At 39.9% G+C, this 18634-nt stretch overlaps 1 protein-coding gene across 1 annotated transcript in view; it reads right to left on the bottom strand.

Moving 5' to 3' along the window:
• The window catches only part of ROS1 (ROS proto-oncogene 1, receptor tyrosine kinase), a 121983-nt gene that overhangs the window by 89707 nt on the left and 13642 nt on the right, over positions 1-18634 (bottom strand). Inside the window, exons 3-8 of the mRNA XM_082406080.1 lie at positions 16581-16640; positions 14470-14496; positions 9726-9786; positions 3294-3442; positions 2438-2627; positions 937-1083 (exon numbers count right to left, since the gene is read on the bottom strand). Coding sequence (XP_082262206.1) covers positions 937-1083; positions 2438-2627; positions 3294-3442; positions 9726-9786; positions 14470-14496; positions 16581-16640 — 634 coding nt within the window. The remainder of the gene's footprint in view (positions 1-936; positions 1084-2437; positions 2628-3293; positions 3443-9725; positions 9787-14469; positions 14497-16580; positions 16641-18634) is intronic.

Here is an 18634-nt window from a genome sequence, read left to right as displayed (position 1 = left end):
CTTTCCTAAGGGACTCTTTCAAATGTTATTTTCCTCACTTCTAATTTATGCAATAAAATTAAATGTGGAAGTATGCAAATAGGATAAATGTTCTAGAAAAAAAGTGATCAAAAATCTCCAGAGACCTAAATAAGTTGAAACATAGGATGGAACCAGGTTAGGAAGGAGAAGAGAACCTGTAACAAACTGGAGTCAATGATTAACACAAGTTAAAAGAAGTAAGTCCTGGGGCCTATTCCCTCACTAGACTGCTGTGGCCAGACTAGTTCCAGCTAAAGATAGGGATTAAGATAAGCCTGAATTAGAACAGTCTGCTTCACTTTTGCTGGCATCAGCTCTGCTGACCCAGACTGGACTTTCCTCCCCCAGCTCCCAAGGTCCCCTGGAATCCAGGCTTTCTGTGCCTTAGCAACATCCCTTCCCTTGCGAAGGATGAAAGGAGCATGCATTCGCTAATTAAGCACTCACCCACAGACTTTAGGAGCTACCCAAGTGACAAAGAACAGAAAGGAAAACAAAAGATCTAACAGCCTATCTTCCATCCATGTCTCCACCTGCTTTCCATACCCCCCACGCCCTGAAACCACACCCTTTTATTTCCTCTTTCCCTAGAAAGACAGACTGATGCCACTTTGCTCTTCAGTAGTCTCTCTGCCTCGGAACAATTTTGGCAGGTGCTCTGCGTCACCCCTGACCCTTTAGAGTGGGGAGAAAAGAGACAGTTCAGCCCTCACGTTGGCTGCGTTTTAAAAAGGCTTTTTAATTCATCTCTCAGACTTTCTCTGATACAGTTCCTCCCCAACTCTCAGACTGAGCTTTAGCAAACACAAATACCATCACGTCACTCCTCTGCTCCATGCACTCAGTCACCCTGGTGAACAGGGAAGTAGGAATCATCTCCCAGTGAATCAGAATCAGGATGTCAGAAAAACTAACTCTTCAGGGTCAATGCCCAGACAGACATGATCTGCTCCACTTCAAGCACGTAGATGTCACATGGTGAACTGTGATTATTGTCCAAATCTCCCCCACAAAAATCGTCCCTGAAAAGGCTGGTCAGGTTAGGCAAGGTAACCATTCCACCTGATTAAGAAATTATCTTCATAAGGGCCCCAATTAAAAGGCAGTAATACCATCTAAAAATCATATATTTCCCATAGCTAAAAAAGAAAAGAGTCATGAAGTGATGAAACATGAAACAGATAACTCTATAAGTTTTGATGTGGCTAAAAAAAGTGAGATAGAATTGAGGCATGAGATGCTATCCATGGAAAAGACACCCAGTACAAGGACTGGAACACCTGGAGGGTACGTGGGCTTGCATATCCAGAGAAAGGCCCAGAAATGGAAAGCAAAATTTGCCTTCTTCATTATTTTGATTTGACTAGCCTTGGGCCCTGGACCATGGTATGTCTCCAGCACTGGAAAATGTTCCAACACTATTGGAGTACATGAGGCATTGCTTTGAATGAAGAAGGATCCACGTATTCTACTCGGATCTGGAACATTTCGAATATGACCCTAGGCCAGTGTCTGACCTGAGGTCCTAAGGATGGTCAGGGAATAATCAGCAGAGGTGCCACACATACCCTAAAATCTGATAAGCAAGAAGAGAGCACTAATCAGGGAAGAGGGAAAATGCCCCAACCAGCTTCATCAGCTGTCTAGCTATGCTTCTGTCCAAGGCCTAGTTCACAGTGAGGGTCTCTGCACACAGCTGAATCTCCAGAACGAGGGGTAGGGACATCTAACATCTGGCTTGGAATAAGTCCCCCCAAGTCCCCTCAGCTAACTCTGAGGGTGAGAGCACCAGGCAACTCTCCCTGAGTGTCTGCCCCAGGCATTCACCTCCCTAAAAGGTTCTAGGCTTGAGTCCTTTTCCTGGTATGGAAGTCACATCTTTGAAAGAAGAAATCAGAAAATGCCCCAATATATGTACTGTTTTTTTAAATCGTCTCTAATCAAATGTTAAAGTATTATAATAACCTCCCAGCTGGTCTCACTACCTCTGTACTTGCCAGTCTCTCTCATTCCTTCAATCCATTCCATGTGTAGTGGCCAAAATTATCTTTTTAAGGAGTACTCAAAGCAACTACTCCTCTTCTTTAAAACCTTCCATAATTCCTGACTGCTTAATGAGACTTATTCTGACCACCTTCTTTAATACACTCCCCATTTCTAAAGGACAGACCCTGCTCAAAACGTTCCTCTTACCATAGCACCCCGTATCTTCCTACTTACAATATACTTTCCTTATTTATTAGGTTTACTGCTTAGAGTATTTCTTCTCCACCAGAATGGGTATTTTTGTTTTGATCACAGAAGTATGGTGAGCACCTAGAACACTATTTGGCACCTAGCTAGGTACTCCATTGTTGGATGGGTCTATTAATGAAGGAATAAATTTATTTCATTGTTTAAAATAAAATGAACTAACCAAAGCTTTGGAATAATCCCTGATTTCTTAAGCAACGTGTGCATGCCATACCTCCATAAGGATGAGTCCTATAACTGGGACTTGGAGGGGAATACAGTTGCAGCTGGGCTGTGAAGATCCAAACCACTCGAAAAATATATTCAGTGAAGGGATGCAAGGGCTCTACCACATAGGAGAGCTTGGACACGGCCTAAATCAACAAGAGAACAAAAATCAGCATTTATGGAATAGCCACTGTATATTGTAACTCAAGAGCACAGATTCGTTTGTAGATGATGGATGGCCTTCTGGATATGGAGTGACCCAAGGCCTGCCAGACCAGTTGAAATGGAGGCCTGGAGCTCAGAGCTGAGCCATCCCGACGTCAGTCAGCATAATTCACACCAAAATTCTTTCCTTCTTCAAAACTGCAAAATTATGGATTCAATTATATGGCATTTACCTCAAGGCTTTACTTTACTTTTCCATGTTAATATACTTGGTGTCTTGGGACTATTTTTCTCTGAACATGCTTTTGATTTCCTAAAAGGGACCGTCCTGGATGACCTCCCTGCCTTCCACCCTAGTTGGAATCATTTTCAATGGGATGGGCAGATAATGACCAATGATATAAGTAGTTGGTTATGTGATGCGGTGCTGAAGGAATAATATATACATCCAATAATATATTTTCCTTAAAAATAAAAGGTTTAGCATAAAGAGTAGCAGAGATTAAAGTTCATCTAATCCAACCACTCATTTTACGTTTGAATCTTCTCTAGAATGTCTTTACACCTATAATTATATGTAGTAATTTGGCACTTTTAATAATTTGAAGAAAAAGTCTCTGTTTAGGCACATGGGCAGCAGTTCATACCTCAGTGTAAGTCCAGCTTCCAGGCAGTTGTGCATATTTCCACTGAATGATGTATTTTACTCCAGAGATGTTGGCCGATTTCCATCGTAATGTCACACTGTGGCTTCCAATGGAAGAAGCAAATGGTGCAGTGGGGAGGTCTGTATTTTCTGGGGAGAAAACAAGGTTTCATTCACCATGTCCCCTGTCTGTCAAAGCAGGAGAGAGTGTCCCTGCTTCATCTAGTGCCCTCAGCACCCTCTTGCCACAGTTATTCACCTGAACAATAACTGATGCACATATTCAAGTGATTTATTTTTTTAAATCAGCCAGTCGGTCTGGCAGCTTTTTTCCCCATAGAACGCAGTTATCTTTGACGATAGTTTTTTTACAAGCAAGCAACATGGAGTGTTCTGAGACTGTCCAGTTTTCTCTTGTGATACCACTTCTATATAGGCTAGAAGGGTGGGTACCAAGGGTGTGTCTGGGGCAACAGAACCATCCACTACCCCAGGACATGTATCTCAAGATATATTTTAATTTTACACTATATGTCTACAGTTGTTGCCCATTTTGTCAACACATTATTTTTATACATGCAAGTAGTGGTCTGTACTCCAAAGGATCCTATATTCTGCTGTTTTTTATTGTGAAATATTTCATGACTTTTAAACAGTAGCAACATTACAATTGGTACACACAGTTATTGGTGCTACTTCCCAGGCACTGTGTGAGGGGTTAGAATTCTGAATGGTATGTACCACTGGGATGAAATTATTTTACTTTACTTTTTCTATTTTCCAAAATCGTGACTAATTTAATGCATTAGCTTGCTTTTTCGTCAGAATTTTTTATTGTGGTAAAATACACATGGCATAAAATTTACTATCTTAACCATTTTTAAGTGTACAGTTCCGTGGTATTAAGTACACTTATATTCTCGTGCAACCATCACGACCGTCCATCTCTAGAACTCTTTTCATCTTGCAAAACTGAAACTAACCATTAAATAATAACTCCCCATTACCCCCTCTCTCTCCCCCTTCCCTAGGCAACCACCATTCTACTTTCTGTCTCTATAATTTTAAGTACTCTAAATACCTCATATAAGTGGAATCAAACAGTATTTGTCTTTTTGTGACTGGCTTATTTCACTTAGCATAATGTCCTCAAAATTTATTCATGCTGTGGCATATGTCAGAATTTCCTTCCTTTTTAAGTCTGAATAATATCCCATTGTATGTGTATATTGCATTTTGCTTATCCATTCATCTGTCAGTGGACATTTGGGCTGCTTCCATGTTTTAGCTATTGTGAATTCAATATTTGAGTATAATAGGGGTGTATAAATATCTCTTTGAGACCCTGCTTTCAATTCTTTCAAGTATATACCCCAAAGTGGAATTGCTAGATCATGCAGTAATTCTGTCTTTAATATTTTGGGTTTTTCCACAGGAGTTGTACCATTTTACATCCCCATCAACAGTGCACAGCATTCCAATTTCTCCACATCCTCGTCAACACTTTTACTTTTCTGGGACTTTATGCTTTTTTTTTTTTTTCATAGAAGTGGTATTTCATTGTAGGTTTGATTTGCATTTCTCTAATGATTAGTAATGTTGAGCATCTTTTCATGTGCTCTTTGGCCATTTGTATATCTTCTCTGTAGAAATGTCTAAGTCCTTTGCCCATTTTTTAATTGGATTGTTTGGGGGTTTTGTTGTTGAGTTTTAGGAGTTTTCTATATATTCTTGATATTAATCCCTTATCAGATATGTGATTTGCAAATATTTTCTCCTATTCTATTGGTTGCTTTTTTACTCTGTTGATAGTGTGCTTAAATTTTTTAAATTTTCATGAAGTTCAATTTGTCTATTTTTTCTTTTGTTACCTATGCCTTTCGTGTCATATCCAAATAATCATTGCCAAATCCAATGTTGTGAAGCTTTTGCCCTATGTTTTCTTCTAGGATTTTTATAGTTTCAGGTCTTACATTTAGATCATGGATCCATTTTGAGTTATTTATTTATTTTTTGGGGGGGCTGCATTGGGTCTTTGTTGCTGCACGCAGGCTTTCTTTAGTTGCAGCGAGCGGGGGCTACTCTTCGTTGTGGTGCGTGGGCTTCTCATTGCGGTGGCTTCTCTTGTTGTGGAGCACAGGCTCTAGGCGCGGGGGCTTCAGTAGTTGTGGCATGCAGGCTCAGTAGTTGTGGCTCGTGGGTTCTAGAGCACAGGCTCAGTAGTTGTGGCGCATGGGCTTGGTTGCTCCGCAGCATGTGGGATCTTCCTGGACCAGGGCTTGAACCCGTGTCCCCTGCATTGGCAGGTGGATTCTTAACCACAGCGCCACCAGGGAAGTCCCCATTTTGAGTTAATTTTTGTGTATGATGTTTTATAAGGATCCAACTTAATTATTTTGTATGTTGATATTCAGTTTTCTCAGGACTATTTTCTGAAAAGACTGTCTTTTCCCCCATTGAATGGTCTTGGCACCCTTGTCAAAAATCATTTGACCATATACATACGGAATATGAACTCTCATATACTGAACTCTCTATTCTAGTCCACTGATCTATATGTCTGTCTTTATGCCGTACCACAGTATTTTGATTACTGTAGGTTTGTAGTAAGTTTGAAATCAGGAAGTATGAATCCTCCAGCTTTGTTCTTCTTTTCAGGATTTGGGGTGCTTTGAGATTCCATATAAATTGTAGAATGGGTCTTTCCATCTCATGCAAAAGATCTGCAAAAACATCTTTGGAATTTTGATACGGATTGCATTAAATCTGTAGATTGTTTTGGTAATATTGACATCTTGACAATATACCAAGTCTTTCAACCAATGAATAAGGATGACTTTCCATTTATTTGTCTTTGTTTCAGAAATGTTTTGTAGTTTTCACTTTACAAGTCATTCACCCCTTGGTTAAGTTAATTTCTAAGTGTTTTTATTCTTTTTGATGCTATTGTAAATGAAATTGTTTTCTTAATTTCCTTTTCAGATGGTTCATTATTAGTGTATAGAAATGCAATTGATTTTCAAGTGCTAATTTTGTATCCTACTATTTTGCCAAATTTGTTTATTAGTTCTAACATGGTATTTTGTGGTATCTTTAGGGTTTTCTGCGTATAAGATCACAATATCTGCAAACAAAGAGAATTTTTACTTCCTCCTTTCAAATTTGGATGGCTTTTATTGTATCCATCAAATTTGGATGCCTTTTTCTTGCCTGATTGCTCTGGCTAGGATATCCAGTACTATATAGAAGTGGCAAAAGCAGGCATCTTTGCCTGAACTTAGAGGATAAGTTTTCTTTTATAGAAAAAGAATCACTACTCTGGTTCAGAAAAGATGGTAAATTTTTTAAGGAGCTTAAAATGATTAAATACAAACTCCCATGACCTCTTTCCAGTTAAGAGAAAAGGTGACACAATTCTAATCACTATAGATACTGAATCTGAACTAATTAAAGTCCATACTACAAAAGTACTCTGTGACCCAGAAAAAATAAAGCCACTGTCATCTGAAAGTTTAGCCTACAGAGTGGCTTAACACAACCCTTCTCTGCTTATTCCATTTAGGGTTCATTTTTGGATACTGTAACTATACAGGCAAAACACAGTTCCATTTTTCCCTTTTTATAGTGTGCGATGCTTAACAGCAGGGATTGGAATAGCTGTGGGATACCTTGAAGAGGAGTCCACTGATGGAGTGGTCAGCAGAGCAAGGAAGAAGAACCAGGAGACATCAGAAAAGATGTAAGTTAAGAACTGGGCAGAAGGGGCCAGAGTTATATAAGTACAAGTAAATGTAAATTTCATAGCTAAATACAGACATATGTTTCAAAGCCATGGTGATGCATATGGAAAAACAGAGATGAGGTAGGTTTATTCTAAAATATCAAGACAAGAGTGAACCAAATGAGAAAGAGGAAGCTAGGGACTTCCCTGGTGGCGCAGTGGTTAAGAATCCACCTGCCAATTCAGGGGACACAGGTTCAAGCCCTGGTCCGGGAAGATCCCACATGCTGTGGAGCAACTAAGCCCTTGCGCCACAACTACTGAGCCTGTGCTCTAGAGCCCGTGAGCCACAACTACTGAGCCTGCGTGCCACAACTACTGAAGCCTATGCACCTGGAGTCCATACTCTGCAACAAGAGAAGCGACCACAATGAGAAACATGCGCACCGCAAGGAAGAGTAGCCCCTGCTTGCCGCAACTAAAGAAAGCCCACGTGCAGCAACAAACACCCAATGCAGCCAAAAATAGATAAATAAATGAATAAATTTATAAAAATAAAATTATAAAAAAGAAAGAGAAGCTAAACTGAGCTATATACTACTTTCAATATATAGCACAGTGTCTAAGAATAGGCTCTGGAATGAGATAACTGGGTTAAAATTCAAGTTATATCCCTCTCTGGCTATGCAGCCCCAAGTAAGTATTTACACTCGTGCCTTATTTTTCTCATCTGTAAAATGAGGAGGATAATAGTGTTTATACCTCTGAGGACAAAAAGAGCTAAAACCTATAAATTACTTAGAACTGTGCCTGACTCATAAATGCCTAATAAATAATAGCTATTTTTATTTCAATATATTATTAGCTATTATCATCCCCACCATGTGGAAAAGGGGAGGATGGAGGGTATCTAAAACAGAATAATGTAGCAGATCCGCAGATAAATGGACCAGTACCAGATGTGTTAAAGACAAACAGGGTCTTAAGTACATGGGTGAAAAGATGCATCAGAACAAACTAAAGATAAGGTCTGTAAGCACAAATGCCATATATGTAAACTCAGTACATCTCAGTTAGTGGTACATAGACATTGATAAGCAAATGAAAAATATAAAATAAAGCACTGATTACACTTCTACTCTAACAGAATTGTATAATTAAGTTGGTAGTATAATTTTAGAATATAAGAAAAGGATATAAATCAAAGTTTCCCAAACTCTCTCAGTTCTGGCATCTTTAATATCTTAGTAATTTTTTCCTGACCCACTAGAACAAAAGAATCACCTAAACAGTTCCATTTATTAAGTATTATAACTTGAGTATGCGTGTCCTATCAACTTAGTAGATGTTTGGGGAAAAAACACATAAATTGAAAGACAAAATAATATATTTATTTCATCCCTAAATAAAAATAATTGCATACTACTCGGATCTGTGTGCCTGTTGGGCACTGCACAACTTCTCAAATATTCTAATCAGACTGGACACCTCCATCCTTATTTCCTGTTCCACGTTGTATTCCTCATGGTATTTGCTTTTTATCCACCAAAAAAGCAGGATTGTAAAGATATGATAGCATAGAAAGGAATGTAGTGCAATCCATTGTTTATACCATCAATTACCTCTGGCTAGTAGTTCCTGTGATGTCCAACAGACATCGACTACCCTTGTGTTTCCCTCAATATTTAAAATGCCCCACACCTCCCTGTGAGGTAGATGTGATGCCCTGGGGAACCTCAGTGCACAGTTTGGAAACCACAGAATACAAATTTTATCCACAACTAACTCCCACTACACAGAAGGTAAAAAATGTAATACCACTACCCCTCCACAGAAATGTCAGGGAGGGTCTTTTGTGGGACATTAAAGGGCCGAAGCAAATCAGGATAGGAAGGCAAGATCCACCTTACAATTTCCATCAGCCACTGAGAGCAAGGAGCAAGCCACTGAAACAAGGACTACAACTTATGGAAGAACCAATCATCTCTTGTTCTGGAAGGAACTGTCTATCTCCTAGTGGGAGGAAACACTGGGGAATTCTGGAAAAGTTAGCTGCTAACAGATAGGCTATAATTTATCAAAGCATTGGTCCTTCAGAAACCACTAGAGAATTAACACACTTGGGCAAAGTCACTTAGAGACACCCAACCTGCTCTGAAATAAGTCAGAGGGAGCTGGAAACCCAAGTTCCCTACTTACTCAAAATTTAACACTGAGAAGCATAACTTTTATACATTGTGCAAATTTCCCAATGTCTTGTAGGGAGTCATAACTATAGTAGGTACTCGACTGAATAACTGTTAGCTGAGTAATGAAATGTGCATTAAATAAAATACTTCTACACCTTCAGTTCATTAAAACAGTGGCATTTCCTGACATCAAGTTGCTCAGGATTCACATTGGTCTTTCTCGTTAAGACAGAAGTAATTGCATCCACTGAACTGAGGGCAAAAATCTCAAGTTCTAAACATGTCATGTGCTGTTTCCTCTATTTTGCTCTGAAAGACGAGTTTTGCTGAGTCTTTGTCAAAATGGCTTCCACATTTGAAGTTATCGAAAAATATATATATTCAATAATATATATATATATATTGATCATACTGAGACATAGAAGTCTAGCTATTTTAAGAGGTGGCTCATTACCCCTACATTAGCACAGGTCCCTGGAGTAGTGTAAATTACTTTCAATAACAGTTGGTTGCGTCTGCTTACCTAGCACTTCCTCTTCGTATGCACCTTCCCCGCTGCTGCAGCCGACCTCACAGGATTCTCGCTATGGAAGACAGGTAGCATGCCAGTCAGAACAGCCTTTGTACTGCTTTTGCTGCTAAGCTTCAAGTAAATTTTGAAATATTAATGCCTGATACATAAGCATACCTGTATATCAAGTATTTCAGCTGTAATACTTAAGTTCCCATTTGCTAGTGGGATTAGAACAACACTTCTCGATCTTTTTTGACCATGTCCCACATTCCAAAATACATTTAACAAAACAACTTAGTACACACATACATGTTGGGAAAAAAAGATTCTTGAAATGGTATTTTTTTCCCTGTTTTAATAGTTTTATTGAAATATATTTTACATAACCATAAAATTTGCCCATTTAAAGCACATAGTTCAGTGGTTTTTAGTATATTCAAAGAGTTGTACAATCATCATTACAATCTAATTTTAGAATATTTTCATCCCAAAAAGGAATACTGACCTGTGATGCAATCTTATATGTTCTATTCTATGTCATTTTATTGTGACTCTTTATTCAGTAAATTGATTTCATGACCCTCTAATGGGTGACACCCCACAATGTGACAAAATACTGAGCTCAACAATGCAATTATATGTTTGCCATCTTAGTCAAAGATTTAGTGAGTTAATAACCTAAAGCTCTAGCCTAAAATTATGCCTATTTATTTTGTATATCCATGTCTTCCTTGAAAAATTAAAAATGGACTACAAACTTTATAGTAACTGAACATTTCAATGGTTGTCTTAATGCCAACGTTAAATTTTAAGGTCTACAAAAACCTAATGATGATTAACATGTTTATCTCATTAACAGAAAACATAGAAAACATTTTGAAGACTGAGAGATAAATTTCCTGCAACTTTTAACAGGTGCATTAACAATAGTTAATGGGGAGGGAAACTTGGAGAAAAGGCACACATCATAAAACTACAACACAATCATGATCAATCTTCCTGCTCTCATTCAGTCTACAATACCTAGGACAACATGCTATTGTTTCTCATGATAATAGTGGAAACCATGACACAATGCATTTACTCTGAACATCCAGGTAGAGAAGGGCTGTAATTTGCAAATACTTAGCTGTCCCATGTTTGATCTGTGCACTCAAAGGAAGTGGAGCCTGATAAGCCTAGGTTTGCTTAGTTAAGGATTAATTTAAATACTTCAGTTTGGGCTCAGGATTATTTAACTTAAGGGTTTAGTATACTTTTCACATCTTCTTTGCAGGTTTCAGTAAAATACATTCAACACATTCATTAACTGCAGAGAATAAATATACCAAGTGGGAGCAAAATTATCATTAACATAGGATTTTCTTTTCAAGAAAGAAAACTGAGGAAGAAGAAAGGAGATGGAATAATGTTTATTTGGAAATGTAGCTAGTCCTGACCTATCTAAGAGTTTAAATGTTTCATTTTGTTTACTTTGGTGAAGCTTGTATTTTTTTCCAGCTTTATTGAGATAAATGATTACCACCAAAGCATTAGCTAACACCTTCAACCCATCATATAATTACCATTTCTTTTTTGTGATGAGAACATTTAAGGTCAGCTCTTTAGCAGCATTCAAGTACATAATACAGTGTTATTAGCTGTAATCACCATGCTGTACATTAGATCCCCAGAACCTGTTAATCTTATAACTAGAAGTTTGTACTCCAAGGAGTTTAAATGTTTTCTCAAGTGGAGGCAAAGCTATTAATTAGGATTTCCTTCTCTCTCTCTCTCTCTCTCTCTGTGCCTTCCTCTCTCTCTCTCTAATCTAACATTAGACTTCAAATGAAATTATCCACTGTTTCTCAAGCTCAAGTTGCCTGGAGAGAATCTAAAGGAATTCGGATTTAAGAAATTCACAGAATCTGAGCTCACAGCCCCTGGATGGGGCATTTATACAGCATATTCCAGGCTACTGAGCTGCCATTCCCACTGCAGAAGCCAAGTTCATACTTCCCAGGGGCTGCACCAGTTTGCTGTCTCTGTTCTCATAGCAGTAAGACCATTTTAATCATCATCCCTCTGGCTCCATGCTTGTGTTTCCCAGACTGGCACACCTGCTGTCGGTGCCTTTCCTTATTCCTGTAGCGCAAGGAGGACATGCCCCACCATCCTCCTGGGATGCCTCTACTGCAGGGTCTCCACACCAATTGTGGCTTCATCTCCTAAAAAATCATTCATTCACTCATCAAAAAATATTTATTGATACCTTTTATATACCAAACACTGTTTTAGGTTTTAAGGATATGGCAATGAATAAGACAGGCAAGTTCCCTGACTTCATGGAATTCACATTCTCTTAGAAGGGAAGAGACAATAATGGAGTAACAAACTTAAAAAATAAAATATGCTCAGATATGAAAAGCGCTATGAGGAAAATAAGACAAGTCAAAGGCAGACGGCATGACCAGACAGGAAGGGGACTAACTGTAGTGAGGGCAGTCAGGAAGAACCGTGCAGAGGTGACCCTCAAGGCAAGACCTGAGGGATTAGAAGGAGCTGGCCTTGCAAAAATCTGGGCGAGGGCAAACACCTTGAGGCAGGAGTGTGCCACGTATACTCAGAGAAGAGGGAAAGGCCAGTGTGGCCAGTACAGAGAACAAGGAAGAGGGGGCAAGATGAGGCAGGGGCGCCAGCAAACACTGGCAGTCTGTATTTTTTCTCAAATGGCAATGAGAAGCCATAAAAAGGTTTTTAGAACCTTTTAGATTAGGATAATCTAAGTTGTGTTCTTCGGGGATAAGCCACCTTACTTGCTAACGTCATTTTCCAAGTTATATTTTGCTAAGCTACCGCTTATAAAACTATTCCCTCCAAGGAACATGTGGGCAGATTCCAAGCTTCCTATGTTGAAACACTGATGGTTGAGGAGTTTGATTTCCTAAAAGTGTGAGCAGCTGAGTTTAAAATATCTCTCTCGGGATTCCCTGGTGGTCCAGTGGCTAAGACTATGTGATCCCAATGCAGGGGGACCGCATTCGATCCCTGGTCAAAGGAACTAGATCCCACATGTTGCAACTAAGACCCGATGCAACCTAATTAATTAATTAATTAATTATCTCTATGTTTATCTCTACCTCCACCTCTATTGAGCATGTATTACTGTTCAGTTCTACATTATTTAACGTATAAAATAGCAAAATATGATAGAAAAGAATAGAATAATTATATGTTACAATAGAGAGAAAAGATGTACATTTCATAAGCACAGACAACTGGGCAGCGTACTGATGAACAGGGAACTACCACATTAGAAACCCAGTCCTGGGCTGCTTCAACGCTTGAGATACTTTAACTCTCTCTGGCTTCTAAACACAATCCTCCAGGGACTGTTTTTTTGGCTGCTTTTATTTTGGTCACATAAGAGAGTTCTCAGGCAGTCTTTTTTTTTTTTTTTAAATCTCAATCAGGAAAGAACTTTATCTATTTACATATGGGGCAAATTTTCTTCTCTGTTTTATCTCTTCTTAGCCAACTCAATCACCATCCACTCCCAAGGAAAAATCACTCAGGTACAGGGTTGCCACAGACTATTGAGAAAACATTCCAATTTATTTTTTGTTTTTACTTTATTTTCCACTCAAAGGAAATTTTTCTGTTTTACTAATGAATGACAATCTCTGTTTCGTCCTCAGGCAAGATAGGATAGTTCTGTTCTCTGGTTTCAAGGACATTTTAAATAGAATACAGCATAGATGTTAAAGTGAGAAATAATGCAGTTTCATCATAAATACTTAATGTCAAATAAACTAAAATGAATTCTGAAGGGTATGGAATCCAGGACAGGGAAGTTTAGTTGAAGAAGATTGAGTAGGAAAAGATCAAAATCCCAAGGTCTTTCTGAAGGAAGAAGAAAGTCAAGCACAGGAGAGGGAGCTCCTTTGGGGAGGGAGACTGGGGGCAGGGATGGCGGGGAGGCGTTGATAAGAAGAGACCTGGGCACCAGAGTCTGCACAAGGTCCCTTATTGTCATAGCAGGAAGTAAATTAATTAAAATTAAAATTTTAAAAAGCTGTGTTTCAAATTGTTGTTGAAAGAGTTCGCTGAATAAGGAAGAAAATTGTAACTAAAGGGATCTCTTCTTTTTTTTTTTTAACATCTTTATTGGAGTATAATTGCTTTACAATGGTGTGTTAGTTTCTGTTTTATAACAAAGTGAATCAGCTATACATATACATATATCCCCATATCTCCTCCCTCTTGCGTCTCCCTCCCACCCTCCCTATCCCAGCCCTCTAGGTTGTCACAAAGCACGGAGCTGACCTCCCTGTGTAAAGGGATGTCTTCTAATGCATTGTATTAATGATAGCGCATAGGCTTTATGGGGAAGAAATGAAATCAGCAGAGATGAGGGTAGTCCTCCATGTGCCTTTTCCTCTCTTCCTGCCACCCTCTCCCACCCAGGCTTCAGGAATCAGAAACTTTCAAACCAGATTAGAGTAATATACATGTATATATATGAATGTGTGTGTGTGCATACACACATCTATGCATTTTATGTATGCACATAGATATATAAAGCACAGCAAATACTTATGTCAAAATGGAATTATACAGTCATTTTTATAGCCAGAGTAGAGCACTCCCAGGAAGAACATTTCTGTGCATTAAGGACTCAGTTTTCTTCATTCTTATTTTAACAGCTTTTTAAGGACAAGAGAGAAGGACATGGGGTTTAATGACATGTTTTTTGTAAGTGACTGACACTCACCTCACAAACAGCAGCATAGGTATCATTCTGCATAGAAAGAAAAGGAAAGTAAAATTATTGAAAATCTCTAAAGTTGTAAATAATTTTAATGACACTTAGCTAGGCATTTCTTCCAAATTAATTTCTTGCTCCACCACTGACAAAATAATCAATAAAAAAATATCAGAAGCAAGGGAGCCCATAGATGGGCCTTCCATCCAGGAAGGCTGCTGTACAAACAGCTATAAAAATTATGCTGTTTGCATCATTGGAGAAACAGGGATGCATGATGTCTACTAAAAAATCCCAGTCAGTTAAGAGGTAATCTGTCACGGACCAGGTTAGAGAATGAAGGGGTGTTGGCAGGTGCCCGGGGAGACAGAACCTGAAATGAAAACCACCAACAGCTCTGGCTAGGAAAGGCCGGCGGGTTCCTCTGCCCAGACTGGCCAATCCAGCGTCCACTCTGCTTCCTGGACTGTTACTGGCAACAAATGGTACTTCCCATTCACTCACTCGGCAAGTGCGATCTGAGCACCTGCTACAAGCTGTCACTGTGTTCAGTGCAAGAGACACAGTGTGAACAAGACAGAGAGGATCCTGCCTTGATGGGCTTACATGTTGGCAAAAGATACTAAACATGTAACTAGACAAATAATGATTTAAATTGACATTTGGACAGAGTGCTACCAAGGAGAAGGAAAAGTGTTTTTAGAGTGTGTAATAATTCCCAAGTGCAGACAGCACCTGCTCCATCTTTTGGTAAATTCCATTCTATGAAGCACACAGTCACAAGCATGAGAGTGGGCGTTAAGTGACTCCCATAGCGGAGATCTGTGAAGACACACTATATAAGAAAAGCTATGAGGACTGTACATAAGGAGATGTTAATGACGGATTTAAATCTCAATGCTATAATTTGAGTCATTAATAGAAAATGATATTACCTAAAGTTATCATGATCCTAACTGATTTAATCTCTGACTTGAACAACCTGAACAAAGCGACCCGTTTTTTCTTTTTTTTAAATAAATCTATTTATTTATTTATTTATTTTTGGCTGCATTGGGTCTTCGTTGCTGCGCGCCGGCTTTCTCTAGTTGCGGCGAGCGAGCGAGGGCTGCTCTTTGTTGTGGTGCGCGGGCTTCTCATTGCAGTGGCTTCTCTTCTTGCACAGCACAGGCTCTAGGCACACAGGCTTCAGTAGTTGTGGCGCGTGGGCTCAGTAGTTGTGGCTTGCGGGCTCTAGAGCTCAGGCTCGGTAGTTTTGGCACACAGGCTTAGTTGCTTCGCGGCACGTGGAATCTTCCCGGACCAGGGCTCGAACCCGTGTCCCCTGCATTGGCAGGCGGATTCTTAATCACTTGCGCCACCAGGGAAGTCTGCGACCCATTTTTAAGTTACAAAATTCTTAGCCATGAGATTGGAGTAATTATAGTGTAACAGGCACTATCCCTAGCAGGGAGATTCGATTATTATCCTCATTTATCGATAAGGAAAGCAAAGTACCAAGGGTGAAGTACCTTAACAAAGTCACACACTAATTGGCAAAGCCAGGATAAATGAAAAATGGAAAATAAAGTATTGGGGATGTATTTCCTATACAAAGTGGAGTAAACCCAGGTGTTTGTGCCCTCTGGATTAGATTGCTACCATGTTCCCTGAAGAGAAACTGAACATGACCTAGGACCCTGTTATCCAAAGTGTGGTCTGGAAACAACAAGCATTGCATCACCTGGGAGCTTGTTACAAGTGCAAAATTTCAGGTACTGCCCAAAACCTACTGACTCAGAATCTGCATTTTAGCAAAATCCCTGATATTTGCATATTAAAATTTGAGAAGTGCAGAGCTAGGAAATTTAACAAATACCTAACATTCTACTAAAAGGTCTTTATAATTTGGAGCAACTGGTCATCTCTGGGTTCCATGGTTTGCATTAACTTCCCTCCATCTCCAGTTGCATTAATAATGTTGATCTCATTTTTTCTATTACTATGTATTACTCATACTTTTGCTTTAGAGTCAAACAAACTAATCGAAAGCCAATGGAAGCTGAAATGGGAATCCTCTTGGAGAACGTTTCTCTTAAGGGAAACATTAGTATCAAAACAGAAACATAATTAATACTTACACACTTTAAAGTACAGTTTTCCTGATCTGCAGAGTTCCAAAAATGACATCCTTGGATGCACTACAAGAGACAATAAGAGACAATGATGACTGAAGAAGGATGATTTTTTCTTGTCACCCGAAAGTGCAAATAGTGACATGAAATTTTTCTGAAATAGAAATCTACCAAGGAATCTGTGGCCTCACAAGGATCAGGACCTTTGGAATTCTAAGCAGAGCTGTCATATTTACAGGCAGGCAGGGCTTGGTGTGGCTCAGGGTTGCTGAGTGTAGTCCAGCCTGGGGTGAGCAGACCTAGATCCCAGAGAGCACCTGACCTTCAGGGAACGCACTGTCCATTGGGTGCTTGGCAGCAGGTTAAGTCCAGGACAGTGTAGCATCAAGCATATTATATAGGTCAATGGGGTGTCCTCACACAAAAAGCAAAAAACAAAGCTGGGGACTGAAACAGAAGGCAGCCCATCAAAACCTAAGTAGGTGGACAGTTTGGGAAGTCAGCTGCCCACTAGCTGGCTTTCACCCCTTAGCTGCGCTGAAAACCTGCTTGCAGAGCTGCCCTGGCCTCCTACTGAACAGATTCAGCCAGCTCCTCCTTCCCTTACCTGGTTTGTCTGTGCCTGCGATTGTGTTGACCTTTCCATCCACAGGCCATGAGGACACCTAGAGCCCACCTTTTTCTCAGTTCCTTCTGCTTTGCCATCTCTTTTTTCCTCTCCTTACTCCTTCTGTGTTTGTGTCCTATCCTCAACTTTTTCTCTTCTCACTCTTCAAGTTCTCCAAGTGAACTCATCCCCCACCTCAGCTTCAACCTTCCGAGGTGTCAATAACCTCCAAATGTGAACCTCAGCTGAGACTCTTTCCGGAGCTCCAGACACAGATTTCCAATTGCTCATTAGATATCTCCATTTAAGTCCCTACAAGTACCTCAAATTCAGCAAATGAAACATCAGATTCCTCACTTTCTACCCTCTAATTTGCTCTTTCTCCTGTGTTTCCCATTAATATGCTTCAATCTTCTGAGCTGCCCGAGCCAGGAACCAGGGTGGCTTCTCTTTCTGCCATCCCCTTGCCCCATGGACAATCCATCATCAAGTCCTATTGACTCACTCCTTCGTTACCTGGACTCTATCTGGGTTCCTCGCTCACTCACTGCCCTTGCTTTTCTGTGCCTGCCACCGCTTGCCAACAGCCTCATGAGGGACCTCTCTTGTTTCCACACTGGGAGTGATCTTTTTAAAACAAAACCTAATTATACCCTTCTCTTACCTAAAACTTTGTGTGTCACTGAAACCAAATTACCAACATGGTACTCACAGCTCTCCACCACGTGGGCCTGCCTAGCTTGCCAACCTCTTCTACCTGCCATCTCTGCACACATGCCCTGTCCTCCAAGCAAGCTGAAATCCTCCTCTTCTCCTGCACCAGTCAAGCTCTCTGAAACCTCTGTGTCTTGGCACAAAGGGCTCCCTCTGACCGGTGTACCTTTCCCCTCTAGTCCATCTTTCTAGTTTTAGCCATGCAGGCAAGCAAGTGCTTTTCCTCTTGTGTATTCTCTTTGCTCCTCCCACACACTGCTGATCTGACTCTCGAATGGCTGTCTGGCCGTGGTTTTATGCATGCGTCGGTCTCTCCTACAAGGTTGAGAGTCCTTTAAAACAGAGACCCTATTTTACTCATTCTTAAGTCTCTACTACCCAGCACAGTGTCTGGTTTAGACTTACACTTGGAGCCCCTAAACACTTTTTGAGTAAATGGATACAGGTGCAGAATAGTGATAAGACCATAAATGTAATTATTAGAAGCACCAGCGGAGGCTATCTAATCCAACCCTCTCAGAATACACATACTTTAGTAGTTTTAACTACATCTCAGAAATTTTAAGGAATTTGCCCAAAGCCACACAGCAATGTAGAATCAAAATCATGGTCATGGCTTAGTCCTGTGCTCTTTCCACGTCAACACACTGTTCCTGAACTCATGTTTGAATACTCTGTGATTCAGACTTCTCGCTGTTTTCCATCCAGCTTCCTCCATCAGGCACAAATAAATGAGCTT

This window comes from Balaenoptera borealis, assembly GCF_965194805.1.
Source record: "Balaenoptera borealis genome assembly, chromosome: 9".
Lineage (NCBI taxonomy): Eukaryota > Metazoa > Chordata > Mammalia > Artiodactyla > Balaenopteridae > Balaenoptera > Balaenoptera borealis.
This window is presented reverse-complemented; position numbering and strand designations above follow the sequence as displayed.